The following is a 22260-nucleotide window of genomic DNA, read 5'->3' on the forward strand; positions in this document are numbered from 1 at the left end:
TAAAATGAGGGACCCCGTACTAAGTGATCTCTGAAGTCCTTTTCAGTCCCCAGAGTCCGTGATTTTATTATTCTACTTTCAAAGCATTTTCTCATCTAGAATCTTTTATCCTCATAAGACCTTTGTGAAATAGGTATGACAGGTGTTATTATCCTCATCACTGTAGACGGGAAAATCTCCACCGAAACTGAGCTAATGGACGGGTTGACACAGTTTGGTCACTGGTGAAGCTAGGACTCTATCACCCAGGTCTTTCTAACTCTAATTCCAATGTTCTTTCCACTAGGCCAGTTTTCCTCTCCATCAGGGTTGTCATTTAATGAAAGAAGATGAGATATATTAGTTAGAACCAAAACTCTGTGCAGTCCTTGAGGAAAGGAGAGTTATGAACCATGACAGGCCTTAAAACATGCCCCTAGGAACCAGATAACTGGTTATTTCTCTGTCTGGTATGGAATGGATTGCTTTCGAGGGATGTATTTGGAGTACCTACTATGTGCTCAACACAATGCTAGGCCCTGTGTGGATAGACATAGTCCCCACTTTCAGAAGGCTTACAAACTAGTTGATGAGGCAAGATATAGCTAGCTATCCATATGAGTAGTATGTGCTAGGTGCCAAATGAGTCAGTCAGGAAGCATTTATTAAGTGCCCGCTATGTGCCTGACACTGTGCTAGACACTTGGGACTCCAAGAAAGGCAAAAGACAATCTCTGCCCTCAAGGAGTTCATAGTCTAATAGCAGAGACATAATAGACTCAAATAATGGGAGGAAGGGTCATGGGGCTGACGGGGGATGGCCTCATCAGAAAGTTAAGACTATAATTGATTCCTGAAGGGCGAGAAGGATCTGGATAAGTGGCAGGCAAATGAAAGCTTAACATAGAGGCAAAATTATGTGAACACAGGAATAAAAGTTAGACTAGGGGCCACATTTTTCGTGTGACCATGAGTAGACCATTGTGTCTGAGGCATGCTGTTGTTTGGTTGTTTTTCAGTTGTGTCCAACTCTTCCTGACCACATTTGTGGTTTTCTTGGAAAAGATGCTGCAGTGGTTTGCCATTTCCTTCTCTAGCTCATTTTACAGATGAGGAAACTGAGGCAAACAGGGTTAAGTGGCTTGTCCAGGGTCATATAGCTAGCAAATGTCTGAGGCAGGATTTGAACTTAGGAAGATGAGTCTTTCTGACTCTATGCCTGAGCTCTATCCACTGAACCACCCAGCTGCCCCTTTAATTAAAAAAAAAAAAGATTAGTGTTGAAGTTTCTCCATTTGACAGATGAGGAAACTGAGGTTGAGAGAGGTCAAGCAGGCCCAGCCATGTTGCCATTTGAAGTAGCTTAACAATTAACAATGGATACATCAAGGATGGACATTCACACTTCTAGAGTACTTTGAGGTTTACAAAGCACTTTGTTCTCACCAGGCCCATGAGGGAAGTAATTCAAAAATTATACTCATTTTCAGTCCGAGGATATGACCAGACAGTTTTTAGAGGAAAAAATCCAGATTATCCATGGCCACATTAAAACAACAATAACACCAAATCAATAATAGAGAAATGCAAAGTAAAGGGAATCTGAGCTCCCCCCTCACAGCCTTCAGATTAGTAAAGGTGACAAAGGAAATGACAGATGTTAAGGGAGTTATGGGAAATCAGATTCATTAATGTAAGGTTGGTACATGTGTGAATTGATGCAGACATTCTGGGAAGCAATTGGAACTAAGTGTAAAGAGTTACTAACCAGTGAATACGCTTTCTTACTCAGTGATACCAGTACAAAAAGAGATCAAAGAAAGAGGAAAAGGAAGGACCCAAGCATCTGTTTTTAACAATTATCGCTGCTCTCTTTGTGGTGGCCAAGAACTGGAAGTAAACAGGGTGCCTATCAATTGGGGAATGACTACACAAGTTACGGTATATGAATATAATGGAATAGACTGTTCTTTGTAAAAAAAAAAGTTGCAGGGGATGGTTTCAGAGAAAGTATGAACTTATGCAGAGTTAAGTGAGCAGACCCTCTAACATATGTAGTAACGACAATATTGTAAAGGTAAAAACAAAAAAAAAATTGAAAGACTTAAGAACTCTGATCAATACGGGGACCAACCAGCATCCCAGAGGACTCAAAACGAGACTGTCTACCCACCTTCTGACCGAGAAGTCATGCAGTCAGGGTGCAGAGTAAGGCACACATATTCTTGGTTTTGACCTATGCAAGGATTTGTTTTGCTTAACTCTGCATATCTGTTACAAGGGTTTGTTTTTGTTTTTGTTTTTCAGTGTTGGGTAGAGGTGGGAAGAGAAAAAACATAGATTACTGTTAATGGAAAAGAATAAAACCATTCATAGAAATCAGGAAGGGGAACCAGTTTAGAGAGGAAAATTGAATGTATTTGGTTTTAAACATATAAGATTTTAGATGACAGAGGGCCATCCACGCGTAAGTATCTAGCAGTTATTAGTGAAATGGAGCTTGAACAGTTTCCCAATCATTGATCTGTAGACTAGCACATGCATATGAAAAATTTTACCAGTCTTTAAAACTTCTACTAGAAAGGTCCTTGTTACATAAAATCTATCAGCTTAAAATAAAACAAAGCAACAATAACAAAAACCTTCTTCTTTCTTTCTGCTCCCCACTAGATTCTGTTCTTCTTACCCTAAGCTTAGGGACCCCACCAAGAACTTGATTTTCTTTTCATGATGATACAAAAAACTGACAAATACACACACACACACACACACACATCAAGACCTTTTTTCAGCAAATAAGTAGTTGTATTCACACACGCACATCAAGGCCTTTTCCCAGCTAATAAGTGGTCAAAGGATAGGAAGAAATATTTTTCAAAAGAATATTTACAAATTATAAATGACCACATGAAAATATAATCCAAATCCCTAATAAGAAGAGAAATATAGATGGAAAATTCTGAAAGTTTTATTTCTCAGTATTTTGCTAATTGGCAGAGACGAAAACAGTGAGACATCAATATTCGAGGGACTGAGACAACAGGCATGTGAATGCACCATTGGTAGAATTGTAAAGTGTTCTAACTATTCTGAAATTATGCAATGAGTGACTCAATTGACTACTCCCTTTTTTATAGCATGGGCAGATACTACAAGAAAGTCAAGGACAGAAACAAAGGTCTAAAGTATGGCAAAATATCCACAGCAGCTCTCTGATAAAGGGAAAAGGCTGTAAATAAAGCAGGCACACCTGATCCTTCTCATTAGACTTCGCCTGTTCTAGCCTATGGATGCCTTTCTGAGGCCACTTCCTTTACTGCTAAACAATGGAAGATTCTTCAGGAATACTCTCAGACACAAGCCTATGGACTGTGTTGATATCAGCTCTCTCTCTCTCTCTCTCTCTCTCTCTCTCTCTCTCTCTCTCTCTCTCTCTCTCTCTCTCTCTCTCTCTCTTTTTTTTTTTCGGTGAGGCAATGGGGTGAAGTGACTTGCCCAGGGTCACACAGCTACTAAGTGTCTAAGATTAGATTTGAACTCAGGTCTTCCTGAAACCAGGGCCGGTGCTCTATCCACTACGTCTGTCTAGCTGCCCTGATGTCAGCTCTTACAGTGTTTGTAAGCCCTGGGAATCAACCAGCTCAGGGTCCATCTCTCAACCATCAGACAACAACAGGCATATTAAGCATATTATATGGGGCAGTTAGGTAGCACAGTAGATAGAGTGCAGGACCTGCAGTCAGGAATACTCTTTTCTGAGTTAAAATATGTCCTCAGATGCTTACTAGCTGTTGTGTCCCTGGGCAAATCACTTAATCCTGTTTTCCTCAATTCCTTCATCTGTAAAATAAGCTAGAGAAGGAAATGGCAAACCACTCCAGTGTCTTTGTGAAAGAAAACCCCCAAAAGGGGTCACAAAGGGTCAGACAGGACTGAAAACAACACATGCAAAGCACTGTGCTAGATCTTAAGCTAAATCAAAACTACCTTCAGGGAGCTTGAACTCTATTGGATCATAAACAAGCAATCTTGGGTATAAAAATGGCCAGACCCTGTCTTGATTAATTCCTCATGCATGGATCTGTTCTTTCCACATCTCTACGCTATAGAATCCTTTTCTTCAAGACCCAGATAGACTAATACAGGAAGCCTTTCTAAATTCTTCCAGCTAGCAGTGCCTTCCCTTCCCAGTCTATGCATTTTTCCTGGCTGTGTCTCATGCCTGGAATATTCTCCCCTTCACCTGTCTTCTAACTTCCCTGGCTTCCTTTAAACCTCATCTAAAAACCCACCTTCTTCAAGAAGCCTTTTCCAAGTCCCCCTTAATGCTAGCATCTTCATGAGATTACCTCATTAAGTATGCCTTTTCAGATTCAGTTACAAATACTATCCTCACACACAGACACAAACTACCCCCTTTAACACACACACACACACACACACACACACACAGAGTGTGTGTATATAAAATGTGTGTTTAATATATAGTAAATAAAATACATACATAGTATTTAATATATCTATACTACAAAAGCATTTAAAATACTATAAAATATGTATAGTAAATAAATAATATTTGTATTTATAAACACACACACACACACACACACATCCACCCCCATACCCTCTCCCACCCTCCCTCTCTCCCTCACCCAGGTTAAACTCATCACTTCAAATGTCATCTTCATGGTGCTAACTCCCCACCTCTCTCTAACTGGAATGCCAAAGTGTAGAGTAGCAAACTCTTCCAGATGCCTTTCTTTACAGAAGGCAGGAACTTGACATTTGAGCTCACTGCACTCTGTGTGTCTCCTGCCCTGCCTCGTGTCAACTCCATGGAGCAAGATGCCCCCACTTCCCATCTCCCCCTTCCTTTCCTGATTCTTTTTTCATGATTCCCTTTTCTCTCCCCCCTCCTCGTTAGATGACAAGCTCCTTGAAGGCAGGGATTGTCATTTTATCAGTTGTATTTCCAATGCTTAGCAAGGTGCCTGTCACACAGTAGGAGCTTAATAAATGTTAATTGAATTGGATATATGCTCTGTCTTCATAGTGATTTGCAGGTTGTGTTATTGTTTTTCAGCAATTTCTGACTCTTCGTGACCCCATTTTGGGGTTTTCTTGGCAAAGATAATGGCGTGGTTTGCCATTTCCTTCTCCAACTCATTTTGCAGATGAGGAAACTGAGGCAAACAGGGTGAAGTAATTTGTTCAGGGTCACACAGCTAGTCAAGTGTCTAACGGCCAGATCTGAACTCGTAAAAAGATGAGTCTTTGTGACTCCAGGTCCAGAGCTCTGTGCACTATGGCACCACCTATCAGCCCTTGCATGTTGTATCCCCACTTTACAATTAATGTGAATTCCTCAAGGTCAGAGATGGTCTTTGCCTTTCTTTTTAATATCAGCTTTTAGCACAGTGCCTGGCACATTGTAAGTAGCCACATGCTAAATGTTTAATGATTTGATGATTGATTGATTGGGCCATGAAGGACCAACTTTGTCTCTTTCCCTGGCCAGAACCAAGGCATGCATTCTGAAGGAAGGGGACCTGATCCCTGGCTGCTGAAGCCTGGGCTTCCACAGCACAAAGGAACCGAATGTGCATTTTCTTCATCTTTTTCTTTCTGGTCTGGCACTGTAGCTTTTCTCCAACAGGCAGCTGGGCTGTCAGGTTTTTACAGCCAGCACAGAGGGGCATTTCCTGCTCTTTCTCATAGGTACTGCTCTACTACATCCTCAGGCCAGGGGTTGGGGTGGACAGCTGCCTGGAGGAGTAACTTTAGGCATGGGGCATGGCTCCTGTGTGGAGGACAGCTAGTTAGCTATTCTAGAATACTTGAGTTTTTCCTCTGGGGCCACCATGACTTGAAATAAAGGTGACAGTTGTGACCAGTTAACCCGAAGCAGCCCCATGTCTTTTATGTTAAATTAGTGTCCGAAATGTGGATTACATCTCGTTGTTTGATATTTGCTCTTCAGCCCCTGGGATGTCACTATCTCAGACTTTCTTTGGTGATACTTAACCTGGGCTTCATTAGCTTTTAAAAAAATGATTTTAACACACATATTTTGATATAATTTTGTTTCTTTGTAATCCTATGCATTTTATTCTCTGCATTTAAAAGCATAATTCAGAGAAGCTTCATCAGACTGCCTAAAAGGTCTACGAAACAAAAAAAGTTAAGAACCACTGCTATATATAGTCAGGCCTTATTACCTATTTTGCTCAGTTTCCTTTGTGCCTTACTCATTTGAAAGCATTCTTTGCCAGAGGTGTCAAACAGGAAGCCTCCTGGCACTGATGCACCCTCTGATATCTAGCCTACAATAATACTCCTGAGAGCTTCTAAATCAGATTCAAATGGAATTGGGAAATATTTAACAAAATAAATAAAAATACAATAAAGTGTAAATGATATTTTAAAATAAGTCAGTATTCAGCCTGCAGGGATCCTTATATACAGATTAATTCTACTCTCACTCCCCATTTCTATTTGGATTTGACATCTCTGATCTGGGCCACCAAGCTGCCTGAAGATACACATTACCTTTATACAAGTACCACTAATACAAATGACAGTAACATCTGTCATAGTGTCCCTAGCAAGATGTTAGTGACCTTCCTGTGTGCTCTTTCAATTAAGATGCATGGCATTCTTCTTGTCTGAAGTTCCATTGGCCTGGTTCTGACTGTCCATTCGTGGGGTCCAACCCAGCTAATGATTGCTTTCCACCCTGGATATTTTTACAATTGTTGGTTGTTTTGTACACTGGTATTTTTCCAAAAGACAGGAATGATGTTTATCTGGCCATTGAACATTCCCTGGGAAAGAGGGTGGAATATATTGGGCAGAAAGGTAATGAAGGGGGTCCATCTAGTTGTCAATGTTTAAGGTCATTTTGAGAAATTACTTCTTCTAACTGGATTTTCAAGCTTCCATGCCTCTGAAGACTTCATTAGGAGGTGTGGGAAGTACATGTTAAGGAACTTTACTCACTGATGTATTATGTACAATAAAAAGCTTTGTGAAAATGGAGCATAGACTGGTATTGCTTCTATTTCACCCTTCTCAGCCCTGGGTGATTGTGTTTGTATAGTTAAATATTTAAGACTGTCTAGTGAGGGGAGCAAGAACTTGACTGAGGTGATCAGAATTCCTGAAGTTGTCGAGAACCGTTTTTTTATTTCCTGTCCAGACAGCCACCTGAACTAAAAAATCATAACGACTTGACAATAACCTGCTTTAATTATCTAATTTCTTTTCTCTACAGAGATTGAATCAGGTATTTATTACCATAGCCTGGTTTTCTCAGACTCAGAGAATTGTAGACTGTTAGAGCTAGAAGAAACCTTGGGGGTCCTTGAGTTCATTCCCTCTCATTTTACAGGTAGGGAAGCTATACCAAGACAGGTAAATAGACCTAGTTAAGGTCTCCAAATAAGGAAGCGGCATAGTATGGACCAGAGACCTGGTGCTAGCATTGTGGCCATGAAAGAAGAAAGGCCCTCAGGCTATTGCTCTTGGAGACTCTGCTGTGGCTTTGGAGGGTGGCAGTAATACCAAGAGACAGCTAAAAGGAATTCAGGAGAGTCTGAATATAATGGCCATGCTTGGATGAGAGCTTAGGCTAACCAGCTCCTCACTGTGTTATGCGGCTGGTCCTTCAGTCTCAATTCCCCATCCTCTGACTCTACATCCTGTGGCTTCCTCCTACTGCTGAATTGGATTATTGTTCTTGATTGTGACCTTTTTTTTTTCTTTTTGGACATCTCCATGGACCTTGCCCAGTTGGCCTATGTGTTTCTATAAGTGGAATCTTGGTTGTGGACCTTTGCTTCCATTGCAGACCTCATTGACTCTTGTAATTCAATTCAACAAACATCTATTAAGTACCTACTGTGTGTGAGACACTGTGGATAAAAAGATAGAAATGATACAGATACTGATTTCAAGATATTTACTTTCTACTGGCCGCTAGAGACAGCTAGAACTTGGAGTGAGAAAGCCATGAGTTCAAATTCTGCCTCAGACACTTATTAGCATGATCCTGGGCAAGTCACTTTACCTCTCTTAATTTCCTCATCTGGAAAATGGGAATAATAATAATAACACCTACCTCAGGGTTGTTATGAGGAACAAAGGGCTTTTCAAACCTTGAAGCACTCTATAAATACTAGTTATTATTATTATTGTCATTATTTTCATTATTATTATTACTGAGGGAACTATACCACATACACAGATAAATAAATCTGAGAGAATATTTCAGAAAGGGAAAAAATAACTGATTAGGGGAAAAGGAGAATGCAGGAATTGGCTTTTAGAGGAAGTAGCACCTAAGTTGAGACGGAAGGGATTCTCAGAGAGAGAGGTGAAGAGGGTGTATATTCTAGAGAGTCTGAATAAGTATTTAGATGGAAGATGCCATTTTGAATTCTGGGAACAGCTATGATGCCAGTTTGACTGGAATGTTAAGTGTGTGAAGGAGAGTAATAGAAAGTGTCTGGAAGGTAGATCAGAGAGGTTAAAACTAGAAATGGAGACTAATAAGATGGATTTAACTGAACTTTAGGTGAGAGGTAAGGAGGATTTGACCTAGAGGTGTGGCTGAGAGAGCAAAGAAGACACAAATATGAGAAATGTGAAGATAGGATTGACAACTTATGCTGCTGCTGGGGAGGAGGGGGGGAAGCAGGACAGGGATAGAGAGAGGGAAAGAGCAGGGCAGAGTCAGGGATTATTCTGAGGTTGTGAACCCAGGAGCCTGGCAAGCTTGTGTTTTCAATAGAAACAGGGAGGTTGGCAGGAGGAATGATTTTGGACGAGAATGTAACAAATAGAATGTTTGGTCCATTGACTTTGAAATGCCAATGGGACATTTTGAGGTTTCTAGCCCTTTTCCTAGCTCCTACTCTCATTTTGTTCAGTCAGCAATGTTTCTCTCTGCCCCTGCTTCATGCCTTATGCTGGTGGACTGATCAGGCTTGAACACCTTTCCTCCTTCCTTTCTCCACTGTCTAAAGCAAGACTTTTTAACTTTGGACCAATGATACTTTTTTATATAATTTAATCATATTATTTTAATAGAATTAGTTTTCTTTGTAATGCTAAGCATTTTTATTTTGTGCATTTCAAAACTTCATTCTGAGAAGGGGTCCATAAAATTTACTGGGCTGCAAAAAGCATCCATGAAATTAAAAAAAAATAATCAAGAACACCTGGTCCAAAGGCTTTGCTCAGTTCATAGAACCTAAACAAGGAAATCTAAGCAAGGTTTAGGGATGGGTCTGGAGAACATTACAATCTGCTTTAACCCCTTCACAAGTCATAAACCTTGTCTACAACTTTTTCAACAAATGGTGATGAAGTATCTACATAGAGACCCCTAGGAAGGGAGTTCTCATTATATATCAAGGTAACCCATTCTATTTTTAGATAGTCATACTTATTAGGAGCTCACATTTGCAATCATCCACACGTAGACTGACTTTTGGTTATTGTAGACTTTTATCAATGCTGTCTAGTATTGTGATAAATTTGGGGGACAAACACGTAATAGTGCGGACTTTTACTGACTTTTACTGTTCCACAGGAACAGCTACTTCTGCTTTATGTGAGCCACTTTGCCTCCACATCTCCCTCATACTTGACTTGGGGAGTCAAGTTACTATTAGAAACCTGAGTGGAGTGCTTTCCACTGAACTGTATTCAATTTCATTTTATTAACTCTAGCCCACTGTTCCAGCTTATCAGGACCTTTCTGGATTCAAACTCTGTTATCCAGTACATTTGCTAGCTCTCCCTGCTCCATGTCCCCTATTATGATTATGTCATCTTCAGATTTGATAAGCTCACCATCTATACCTTCGTCCAAATCTGTGACAAAACTGTTAAACAGAAGAGAACCAAGGACAGAGCCCTGCAGCAGTTTGTTGGAAATTTCCCTACATATTCCAACTGAGCTGTTTAACGTTTTAGCAAAGACTTGCATAGATGGCATGTTCATCAGATTTGCATGTGATACAGATCCAGGAGAGAGAGAAATAATGCACTGGATGACAGAATGAGGATCTATAAAGATCTTGACAAGCCAGCATTGGGCCAGATCTAATAAGATTATCTCAATATGGATAAATGTAAAATCTCACAATTGACTTCAAAAAATCAACTTCATGAAGGGGGAGGCATGGGTAGACAGACAGCGCTTTGTCTGTGGTAGATAGCAAGCTCAAAATCGGCAATATGACATCTCACCAAAAAAAAAAAAATCCTAATGTGATCTCGGGCAAGAGAAAGAAGTATAGCTTCTAGAAATAGAGATTACATTCCTGCTGTACTCTGTTCTGGCCAGAACAGATGTGAAGTGTTCTATTAAGTTCTCAGTGTTTTCATTGATAAGCCGGAGGGCCATCCAGAAAAAGCAACTTGTCTCCTTGTCATAGAGGTAGTTGGTGGTGCAGTGGCTGAGGGCTTGGGGTCTGGATTCAGGTTGGGGTCTGGATTCAGGAAAACCTGAGTTCCAATTTGGCTGCAGACACTTAAAGTTATATGATCCTGAGCGACTCACTTATCCTCTATTTACCTCAGTTTCCTCAACTATAAAGTGGAGTATAAGTAGCACCTGCCTCCCGGGGTTGTTGTGAAGATTTAATGAGATAATAATCATAAAGTACTTAGCACAGTGCCTGGCCCACAGTGGGCATTACAAAAATGCTTATTCTCTTCCCTTCACTTCCCATGTCGAATGAGGATAAGTTGAAGAAACTGAGAGTGTTTAGCTAGGAAAAGACAGGTTGGGATGGGAGGAGACATAATAGCTCTTTTCAAATATTTAGCAAGAGAGCTATTATACAGAAGAGAGATAAGAAGCAGTGTGGTACTGTGGAAAAGGGCACTGACTGAACATTGGTTCAAATCCTGCCTTAGATACTTAATATGTGTGACCATGGGCAAATCAACTATCCTCTATAAGCATCAGTTTCCTCATCTGTAAAAAGAAGTGTCTGGACTATAGGGACTCCCAAGGACCTTCCAGTTCTAGATCCATGATCCCATGACTTATTTTCTTTGTCTCTAGAAGGTGGAACCAGGATCATTAGTTAGAAGTTGCAATTTAGGCTTTATGTCAGGAAAAAAAAACCTCCTGAAAATCAGAGCTATCTCTAAATAGAATTAGCATATCAGAAAAGTTCCTTTCCTTCATTATCTTCAATCTGGTTGACCACTTGGGTGTATTAGGGATTCCTAACTCTGAAGTTTTGTTTTCCAAATTCTTTAGTCCATTTGTCAATCAATACTCTTTGGATTCAGTCAGTAGACCATTTCTGAAACAACCCAACTGTGTTATCCAGTCTGCTTCTCTACAGTTTCTCAAGAAGGATCCCAAGGGGCACTTTCTCAAATACCCTGCTAAACTCAAGATACATTATGTTAATGTCATTTCCCTGATCAAATAGTCTAGAATACATGAATATGGGAAGGATCCATGCTTTTGTTAACATGGGAAATTCACTTCAGTAAAACAAATGGCAACTCATCTATAAATTAGTAGATGAATCCTAGAAAGAACAGAGGTTAAGTGACTTTCTCAAGGAAACAAAACTAGGAAATCTTAGAGGAAAGTATTAAAACCAAGTGCTTCTAACTCTAAGCCAAACATGATCCACTTTGTTACACTGATTCTACCCTAGTTTAGAAACCTTGTCCAAAATGAAGTTAGTTTCTGGTATAACTTGTTTTTAATCAGCTTTTATTAACGTTAGTGATCATATTCTCCTTTTTGAGGACTTTATTAATCTGTTTCGGTATTTTACTATTGACATCAAACCCACTAGTTTCTAATTTAACATTTCAACCTTTTCCTTTGTGAAAATCATGGTAAGCATCTGCCTTCTTCCATATCTAGAATATGTCACTCATTTTCCATAATTTTTCAGTGATCACTGTTTGTGGTGCTCCCCTCTCCTTTCCCCCTTCCTTTTTCACTTCCCATGCTGGAATGTAGTGTCTCCAGGCCAAATACATTGAACTCCTTGAGCCTAGCAAGGGACTGTCTTTCCAACTTCTTACTTTATTGCTAGCTTCACTTTCCTGGTAACCATTTTTGATATATCATCCCCAGTGTAGAGGTCATCTTTCTTGATAGAAAGCCCAAGCAAGAGCCTCTTGTATCTTACTTAGTCCAATTGGTTCTCAAGGTTTTCCCAGGATACAAAGGAGAAATGTTAAGCAGCTAGGGAGAGATTACCTGGGTGAAGGATAACCTCTGTTCAGAATCAGCACGACTTAGATGTTGGTTTCAGAATGACAATAGTGAGACAGTGATACATTATTCAAAATCTATTTTTTTTAAAAGGCATAGCTCAAATCAACAACCATTTATTAAATGCTTCCATGTGTAAGGCACTGTTTTAGGTAATAGAATTGCAAAGACAAAAAACATAGCTTCTGCCTTCAGGAAACTCACATTTCTACTGGAGAAGAGGAGAAAACATTAGGGGTGTGTGTGTGTGTGTGTGTGTGTGTGTGAGAGAGTGTGTGTGTGTGAGAGAGAGAGAGAGAGAGAGAGAGAGAGAGAGAGAGAGAGAGAGAGAGAGAGATTGGGCAATACCAATGAATTCAAAGGAATATTAGCATTTCTCTGAAAATGGAGAAGACCAAGAGACTGCATATATAGCTAAATTATTGGCTGTAATGGGATAGCTTTACTAAATGACAATTAATTCCTTCTTATTCCACATGGTTAGGGAGCAGATGGAAGTCACTTGCTAAAGTGACTTTTAAAAGCAGTAACCAGTAGTATAAACCTTACCTCTGATCAGTTGTGCCAATTAACTCCATATGTTATAATACTAGCTATTTTCTAGCCCTGACAGTGAAGACATGGAGGTGGGCTTTCCTCTTAGGGTCAGCAAGGAATCATATTCTGCCAGAGTTAAATAGGACAACTCTGTCCATGACAACCATCAAAGTGCAAGCTCCAACTAGGTCACACAACTCTCACACATGGGGAAAGCTGGAGGGGGTGTCAGCCACAGCGAGGGATACCCTTCTAAAAGACATATTGCTACTCCAAACACAATACCAGTGGTTTTTTTTTTTCTCAGTTCTCTTTCCCTAGAAAGTATATGTGTCAGGGAGCCATTATTAGAGACAAGAACCAAATAATCAACATCTAAGAGCTCACTCATTGATTTCCAGTCCTCAACTCATTGATCCCTCCCCACTTCAATCCATCCTCCATTCAGCCAGTAAAGTGATTTTCCTAAAATCCAGGTCCAGTGACGTCATTCCCCCCTACTCAGCAAACTCCAGTGGCTTGCTATTGCCTCCAGGAGCAAGTACAAAATGCTCTGGCATTCAAAGCCCTTCATAAGCTAGCCCCTTTCCACCTTTCTAGTCTATTTACACCTTACTTTCCAATATGTACTCTTTAATCTAGTGACACTGGCCTTGTGGCTGTTCCAGGAAAAAAAAACGATGCTCCATCTATTGGCTCTGGGCGTTTTCTCTGGCAGTCCTCCATTCCTAGAATTTACTCACCTCACTGGTTTCCTTTAAATCCCAACTAAAATCCTGCCTGCTATAGGAAGCCTTCCCCAACCTCTCCTAATTCCAGTGCATTCCTGCTGTTAATTATTTCCTATTTATCCTGTATATAGCTTGCTTTATATATATTTGTCATGTTATCTCCCCTTAGTAAATGTTAATTGATTGATTGATTGATTGATGGGGGGTTAGCCCAGCTGACTTATGGCTTTCTTTCAGCTGTGTGCAGTCCCTAAAACCTCAAGCATGTGCAATTTTTGAAACCTCAGTGACAGAAGCACTGACAATCTGACGGATTAGAATGTGCTTTGATTGCAAGTAAGTTAGCATTTAATACTTGGAAATAATATTAGAAGTTATTTTTAGTTCAACCCTCTCATTTAACAGATGAGGAAATGGGCACTGAGAAATTAAATGATTTATAGAAGGTCACATCGTTATTAGGACTAAAACTCAGGTCTCTTAACATTCTCGTCCTCTTGGTCCTACCCAGTGACAGAACCTGTAGTACAGATCCACAGTGAGGCCATTTGCCATCTATGGTCTTGTGAGGTATGGTACTGTGGTTCTGCAGAGGCCAGAACTGGGCACTGTGGGGGAGAATATGTTAAGAGTAGGTTTCCAAGACAGTTTCCAATAAGATCTTGGGGCCAAAGTGGGGGTAAAAGGATATTTATACCATAAAAAACTAGTCAGTGGCAAGGAATCAATTGGATTTGAGGTTAAAGACAGAATCAGTACACTAGGACCAAAGGTCCTAGATCTCTCCAGGTGTTTACAAACTTAGATGAAATTTAAGCTCACTGTGGGCAGGGCACTCTTTCCTTTTGTTTTTTGTGTCAACAGAGCCTAGCTCATGGTAAGCACTTGGTAAATGCTAGACCTGCCTTAAGCCTTATTGATTGATCCCTGCCCAGCTGAGATCACTGCACTCTTTGTTCCCATAGGCTACATTCCTGCTGGGATAATCTATGCCTCCAGTCTTAAAACTCCCCTTTTTTCCCCATATAAAACTGCTGGAAAACTGAGATATCTCATACACCCCAAACTGGGCTTGTGAACACGTCAGTTCCTTTTAACTTAAGTAATTCGAATACTTGCTTATAAGGGAATCAGGAGGCCTTCTTTCATTTGAAGCAGAAACAGCTGAGAAAAGTTGTTTCTGCTTCAAATGAAAGAAGGTCTCTTGATTGGGAAGGCAAAGACGGTTGGATTACGGGTGTAGTTGTACCAGGATAGGGGGCTGCCTCTCCCTGAGAAAGTTTGGCCAAGCTTCTAGTAGGGATTGGGGGAGGGAAAAGCCCAGGACAGGGATGTTCCATGAAATGGATACCCAGGGGTGGGAGTGAATAATTGGAGGTGTACCATGAGGAGCAGACCTCCAGAGCATTGGGATGGTGAGCATGGTGCCAGTGCCCAGATCCCAGCGACTCTTCTCGGAAAGTGTTCCCTCCCCATCTCCCAATCTCTGCCTCCCTCCCTATTTTGGCTTTCTAAGGTAAGATCCTGTCTTGGCTTCTGAATGTGGGCGTAGACCTTTCAAAATTGCTCTAAAAGGGGGCTGGAACTGAAAAAGTAGTATTAGCTTCATAGATTGCACTTCATCTCTGAGCTGCCTACTGGTTTCAATAGAAGAAAAAGAAAGATAATTTAATTTTTAATTTTTTTTTCTTCTTACCACACCTGTAATTTCATTAGTGTGAATAGATCCATGTGAGGATAGTCTTCTGTTAATGCAGATGGTGGCTTCCTCTTCAAATTACAAACTTATAGGGCTATCTAGGGCTCTCACTGGGAGTTTACACAACTCAAGGAGAATGTAGGAAAGGCAGGATTTAGCTTTTCCTGATTTCAAGGTCAGCTCTTTATCTACAATGCATACTGTAAAAGTCACAAAAAGAGTGAACTTGGAATGCAAAGCTAGGCTAATGTCTGAAACCTGCTACTAAGTAATCCATCATAGATATGCCACACCCCAATTTGACCTAGCTAGTCCTGAATTTGCACAGGAAACCGAGGGTCACCTCAGATTTTTGCTGGATGGGACTTTTTCTAGTATTACTCTTTCTCTCTAATATAAGTCACCAAACATACGTATGAAGTGCCCACTATGGGAAAAGTGTTATTTCAGTTTCTGGGAGTTCAAAAAACAAATACGAGATATATCCTGCCTTCAAGGATCTTACCTGCTTGGGTACTGAGCATGCTGTCATCACCAGTGTACATAGCTCAGGTGTGATAAATGTTTGCATTTTATTCATTAGTTTTTTCCCAATTGACATCCAGCATTATTATTTAAAATGAACAAATAGCATTGTATTCCATTTCTTATCAAAAAGGAATTTTAATACATTGCTTAATGAGCAAATCCTTTTCCTCTTCATTGTGTGCAGAATCATTTTATTACAGTGATATTAGCAATGCCACAGAAATTAGTTCTCTTTGTTTAATTTCATTAAAGGAACAATTCTAAAGTTTCTTTTCAATTTGTAATTTGAAGGCTTTTGGACAAAAAGCTTCCAATCATCTAGTAACTTCTTATTAGGTTGGCTTTTTGTTTAATTAATATATTTTTGGAAGGTAGCTTTCTATGGTAGGTAGAGTGTTGGACTGGGAATTAGGAAGACCCAGTGTTTAAATCCCACCTCTGACATTAGCTATGAGACTATGAGCAAGTCATACCTAACCTTTCTCAGACTCAGTTTGCTCATCAGTAAAATGGGACTGCTCACTACTTCCAAGAGTGATCATGAGAATCCAATGCAATAATATATCTAAAGTTCATTGGATTGTAGATTTGAGCTGGAGGTGACCTTAGAGTCCAATCCCCTCATTTTACAGATCAGGAATGGAGGCCAACAAAGGTGAAGTGACTTGCCCAGGATCACATAGCTCTTAAGTGTCTGAGGCAGGCTTTGAAGCCAGGTCTTCCTAATTCAGAGTTCAGAGCTATCTACTGCGTCTCGTTCTTTGCAAACTTTGAAGCACTACACAAATATAAGCTATTTCTAAATCTAAATCAATGACTCCTCTTTAAGAATTTTTTTTTAAAGTTACATTTGGAAAGGAGAAAAAAAGGTGTGCAATTTCAGATGATTAGAATCAAGGGTACTTTTTTTTTTTAATTCTGGAGTATTGCCAGCAGTATTATCAGGTGGGCTTTGTTTTCTGGAAAGGGGAAGCTAGAATGCATTAAAAATAACCTTCCCAGTGTTTGAGACTATTCTTTGCCTAGCACTTTGGGTTGGTAAAAGAGTTCACATGATAGAAATCATTGGGAATTGTAGAATTCTCTAGAAGAGAGCCTGAAAATCATCTGGTCTAACTCCTTCATTTTGCTTGTAATGGGGTAAAATACCCAAGTCAGAGTCTGAGTCAAAAGGAAGAGATGCTGAAAAGAAGTTTATGAAGAAGAAAAGCAGTATTTCTATTTATAAATGTCAAGATGGAGGGGATTTTAAATTTTCAAATTCCTCACTTTATTTTCTTTATTCTAAATTTTATTTTTGTGTATATGTATATATACACATACATACATAAATATGTATGTATTATATACACATATGGATGCATATCTCTATGTAAGCATGTGTATATGTTTTACATGTATTGTATATATACTTCTGTATGTGAATGTATATGTGTGTATGTAATGTGTATATAGTATATGACTATGTTAATGTATGTATACATATTTGTACGTATGCATGTATGTACTTACATATGTAGAGAGTTAGTTTTCTTTGCTTATAGTTTCCATGTTAGAGCATTTACATTGCTTCTTTGCCTATCAAATGAGATATTTGTAAAAAGCACTTAGCACAGTACCTGGCATATGGTAGGTGATAGATAAATACTTATTCCTTTCTGCTTGTTATTTTCATTAGCATTAAGGTAGTCATTGTATATATTATTCTCTGATCTTGCTTGCCTTGCTGTGCACCAATTCATACAGGTATTCTCAGGCTTCTCTGGATTCCTTATGTTCACTGTATCTATTTGCATTTATATATGCATTATATAATTATGCATTACATTCATGTACTACAATTTGTTCAGCTGCTCCATCCATTGCACACAAGTTCTGTATTCTACTTTTTTGCTGCCATGGAAAGTGTTGCTATTAACATTTTGGTGTATGAGTTCCTTTTCTTAATTTTTTTATATTATGGAATTAACAATCATAAGACAACTTAAATACATAAAGAAAGCTAAGAAAAATCATTACGTAAGAAATTCTAAACTTTTGTAATGGCCCTTTCTGTGACTTAGTCAGCAAGCATTTATTAAGCACCTACTGTGTGTGAGGCACTGTGATAAAGTCTGGGGATGCAAAGAAAGTTTAAAAAAATTAGTCCTTACTCTCAAAGAGCTCACAATCTAACGAAGGAGATAACATGAAAATAACTCAATAATCAAGATGTATGTATACGTATGTGACTGATTATAGTACTTAAATATTAGTTATAAAATAACAATTTGTGATCAAGATATTACATAAACAACAAAAAATTATAAAAATAGATAATAAAAGAATAAAAAAGATCATTGTGTAAGAAACTCTAAACTTCTTTAATGGCCTTTTCTTTGAATTAGCCAATAAAGCATATCTATATCTCTTATCTTCCTTTCTTCCGTCCTTTTCTTTCTTTCTCTGGATTATAATTATTTTCATGTTTATATATTTGTATATATATATGCATATAATTTGTGTGTGTGTGTATATATATGTGTGTACATACATATATATAATAAATTCAAGATATTCAACATAGGAACTATTGGAAAAGATTCTTATAAAAAGGGGGATTTTAGCTGGGACTTGAAGGAAGCCAGAGAAGTCAGGATTCAGAGACGAGGAGGGAGAGAATTCTAGTCATGGGGAACAGCCTGGCAACACTCTAGAAGTCAGGAGATGGAAGTGTCCTGTGTGTGTGAGGTACAGCAAGGAAAGTTTGGAGAGAAGACAGTATTGAGGAGAAGAGGGTGATCAGTTGCGTCAAAGGCTGCAGAGAGGACAAGAAGGGTTAGGATTCAGAAAAGGCCATTAGATTTGGCCATTATGACATCATTTGTAAATTTGGAGACAGCAGTTTTAGTTGAATGGTTAAGTCATAAACCCAACTGAAGAAAGTTAATAGGAAAATGAGAGGACATGAAATAGTGGTGCTAATTATGGATGACTTTCTCAAGCAGTCAAGCCACAAAAAGGGAGGAGAGATAAGGAGTCAGGGCTATGTTTATAGGCAATAGGGAAGCAACCCCTAGATAGAAAGAGATTGAAGATTAGTGAGGCAATAGGGATAATGGGGAGGGGGGAAGGGAGGAGACAAGTCTGCTGGAAAAGACAGGATGGTTTGGGATAAGCTTTGGGAATGAGATGAGCTACTTTTTCTTGTGAGACGAGGTGGAAAGCGTCTGAGTGATGTGTGATGAAGAGTAGAGGATAAGAGGGAATTCTTAGCAAATGGCCTCAATTCAGTGAAATATATACTTACTGGGAGGGTATGGAGGGGAGTTTTGGATGGCTGAAATGGGTATATGCCCAGTAATACTAATGCCCACATTTTACACATGAAAAAACTGAGAAGGGAAAAGTGACTTTCCTATAGTGACAAAGGTGGTACCTAATTTAGCAGTCTTTTCCACCACACAGTATCTTTTACTGATTTGCCTTTTCTGTAGCTTCTTTGTTTTACTATTTGTATTTTCTACGTGTAGCTGTTAATTGGGAGGCAATCCTTAAGGGTTAGATTTGCAGGATAAAAAATAAAAATTTTAAAATTGGCATTCTGTTAATGTGTACCCATTTAAGAACATTTGGTCCTAACATTATAGGTACTTATGAAATGATTTTACCTTCATGAGGTGTGCTTATTCACCCATGACTTCTCCTTATACATCTATGGTTCATTTCATTAAATGGAGTTTTATGGGAGAAATATCCCATTGTTAGCATTCATTTTATGTTTATAAGAAATTACTTTAATACAACCAAAGAACCTCCAAAATGGACTGCATTGAAAATGTTACCTCAAGGAAAGCTTCTTTTCCTGGGCACTATATGGGCTAAAGGAGGATCTCACCTTTTGTTTTTGGTTTCAGAACTTCCGATGGTGGAAAAGTTGTTGGTGCCATAGAAGTCAATCTTTTGAAGATGGGGGAGATAGAGGATGGGGAAGCCGACCACATCACAACAGATGTGCAGGGACAAAAGGTAGGATCTTGGGCAGCTCATTGCACAAATTAAATTAGAAATGATCAGCTGCACCAGATGCCTCTGTTGCTAACACCACAGTGGGGTTTGAACTCTCATTATTCAAAAAGTAAAATGAGAAAGCAGTCCCAGAACTGGAATACAAGATATGGGTTCAATCCTCTGAACTAAAAGACCCACTTGCACAAGAGTATACTCTTCAGAAACACTTGTTTACTGGTATAGTTCTCTTCGGTATGCATCTCCCCTTCCCAATACAACCAAGATAGTCATTTCAGCTCCATTTTTGCAGTAATTAACCACTGCCTAAGAGAGTTAAGAAACAAAACTGTGAGGAGAGCTGCTCTTCATTCCCAATAGCCTCTTTGGAAAGAGATTTAATTTTGATTAGACTGTAATTTTTAGACAAAGGGGGTGGGAGTCAGGCTTTTGGATGAAGAATGTGGCACTTGATGAAATTACAGGAAGGGAAAGAGGAGGGTGAGCTATGAAGGAAGGCTACATCCCTGATGTAGCTCAGTCTGTGTTCCTTCCTTGAAGCTTAGCAGGATGTGCTCTGCTCCATGCCAGTAATTGTTGCCATGTTGTCACCTTCTTTCTTTATGACTAGTCTGTCCTCAGAGTCCCTTTTGTCTTCAAAGGGAAGGAATTTGAAGAAAAACAAAAATGTGCTCTTTGCAAGGCAAAATTCTCTCTTAGATGACAAATATGTTTTCTGCTGATTTCATGTAGAAGGCCTGGAAATTATATAATGAGAACAGATTTAAATTATGCTCCTCATTTGAACATGTATCTGGCAGCTTAGTAGAATGGAAAGTCCTGAATTTGGTTGGAGGGGAGTCAGAAGACCTGAGATTCAGTGCCTGCCCTGACACTCAGATAAGCAACCTTTCCCCTTTTGGATCTCAGTTTCTCCATCTGTAAGTGAGGACATGAGATTCAATTCAATATTAAGTACCAACCATACGCATGAAACCATGGAGAAACTATGTTTTCTTGGAGAAAACAGAACAGATGCTTTCCTGAAGGAGGTTACACTCTACTGGAGGGATGCAATATGTTCAAAGATAGAAGTAAGTACAGGGTAATTTGAGGAGGGAAGAGGCTCTGATAGCTGAGCAGATCAGAAAAGGAAATGGTCCTCAGATGAGTCTTGAAGGAAGCTGAAGATTTAAAGAGGTGAAAAGGAAGTACAAAGTCATAGAGCGGAAGATGGAATGACAAGTGAGAGAATAGTCAATAGCCCACTTGAAAGAAATGTGGATTTCATCAAAGGGTGTTCATCCCAAAGGATCCTTTTAGCTCCAGAATCTATGAAAATCATTCATCATGTTTTGACCTAGAGTTTTGTACCTCATTCTAAAGTCATAGTTTTTATGGCAAAATGAACTTATTATTTAAAGTCACTTATGTCTAATGCTGGTGGTACATGTACATCTGCTCAGTAGATGATGTGGTATGTCCTTCATTGTCCCATTTCTATAATACTCTGAAAGTTGATAAAATTCTCCCTTCATGACACCCCTCTATAAAACACTGTGAAGACAATCATTAATTAAAATCACAGCTTCATTGAATGATAAGAAGGGATCTTAAGGTCCATCTAATCCAAGTCATATCTGAAAAATACTTCCTGCTTCATCTTCACCCCAGCCGTTTTCTGCTGCTTCATCGTCCAACCTAGACAACCTAAGACCTTGCCTGGGAGGAGCTAAGCCTTTGAATGTGACCGTGAAACATAAGAATTCTGATCAAATCAATGATACTGTTGTCTCTGTAGAGGGTAATTGACCATCCTTTGGTACCTTCTTTTTGACTTCCCAATCTTAACTCCTTTCCCTGACTGTGATCACTTCTCTGTATATGTTTTCCCACCTTAGAATCTAAATTTGTTGAGAGCAGAGACTGTCTCTTTTGTATTATATCCATAGTGCTTACCACAGTGTTCACTAATTCATTCATTGAAGACTCTTGTATCATCTCTAAATCTTCTCTTTTCCAGGCTAAAGCCTCCGCAATTTGTTTAACCAATTTAGTCTTCTCATCATCTTGATTATCCTTTTCTAGACCAGCTCTTTCTTGTCTATGCCATTGCTAACATGGGATGCCCAGAACTGAGCACAGTATTCCAGATTTGGCCAGATCAGGGCAGAGTCCATCACAGCTAATAATTCCCTTATTCTGGAAATAATGCATCTTGTAATGCAGCCTAGGTTAGCAACAATGAGGAGAATAATAACATTTACCTCCTAGAGTTGTTATGAGGATAGAATGACAAAATATTTATGAAACTTCACAATGCCTGACACATAGTAAGTGCCATATAAATGTTAACTATTTTAATTATTATTATCATCATCATCATCATCAATATCAACATCAACACATTTGGTTGCTGTCATTGAGTTATTTTTGAGCTTCTAATGGATCAAAGCCCAAGGTTTTCTTTATTGTAAGTGTAGTCTAGCCTATATACAATCTATATTTGTTTTCATCCACGTGTAGAATATTAT

The 22260-nt window shown here is 39.2% G+C and overlaps 1 protein-coding gene across 1 annotated transcript in view; it reads left to right on the top strand.

The window, feature by feature from the left end:
• Nucleotides 1-22260, top strand: part of INPP4B (inositol polyphosphate-4-phosphatase type II B) — a 917092-nt gene that overhangs the window by 606978 nt on the left and 287854 nt on the right. The window contains 1 exon segment of the mRNA XM_078148459.1: nucleotides 19636-19747. Within this exon segment, the coding sequence (XP_078004585.1) occupies nucleotides 19636-19747 (112 nt within the window).

The sequence above is a fragment of the Phascolarctos cinereus genome, unplaced genomic scaffold, assembly GCF_003287225.1.
Source record: "Phascolarctos cinereus isolate Bilbo 61053 unplaced genomic scaffold, phaCin_HiC Scaffold_9;HRSCAF=440, whole genome shotgun sequence".
Classification (NCBI taxonomy): Eukaryota; Metazoa; Chordata; class Mammalia; order Diprotodontia; family Phascolarctidae; genus Phascolarctos; species Phascolarctos cinereus.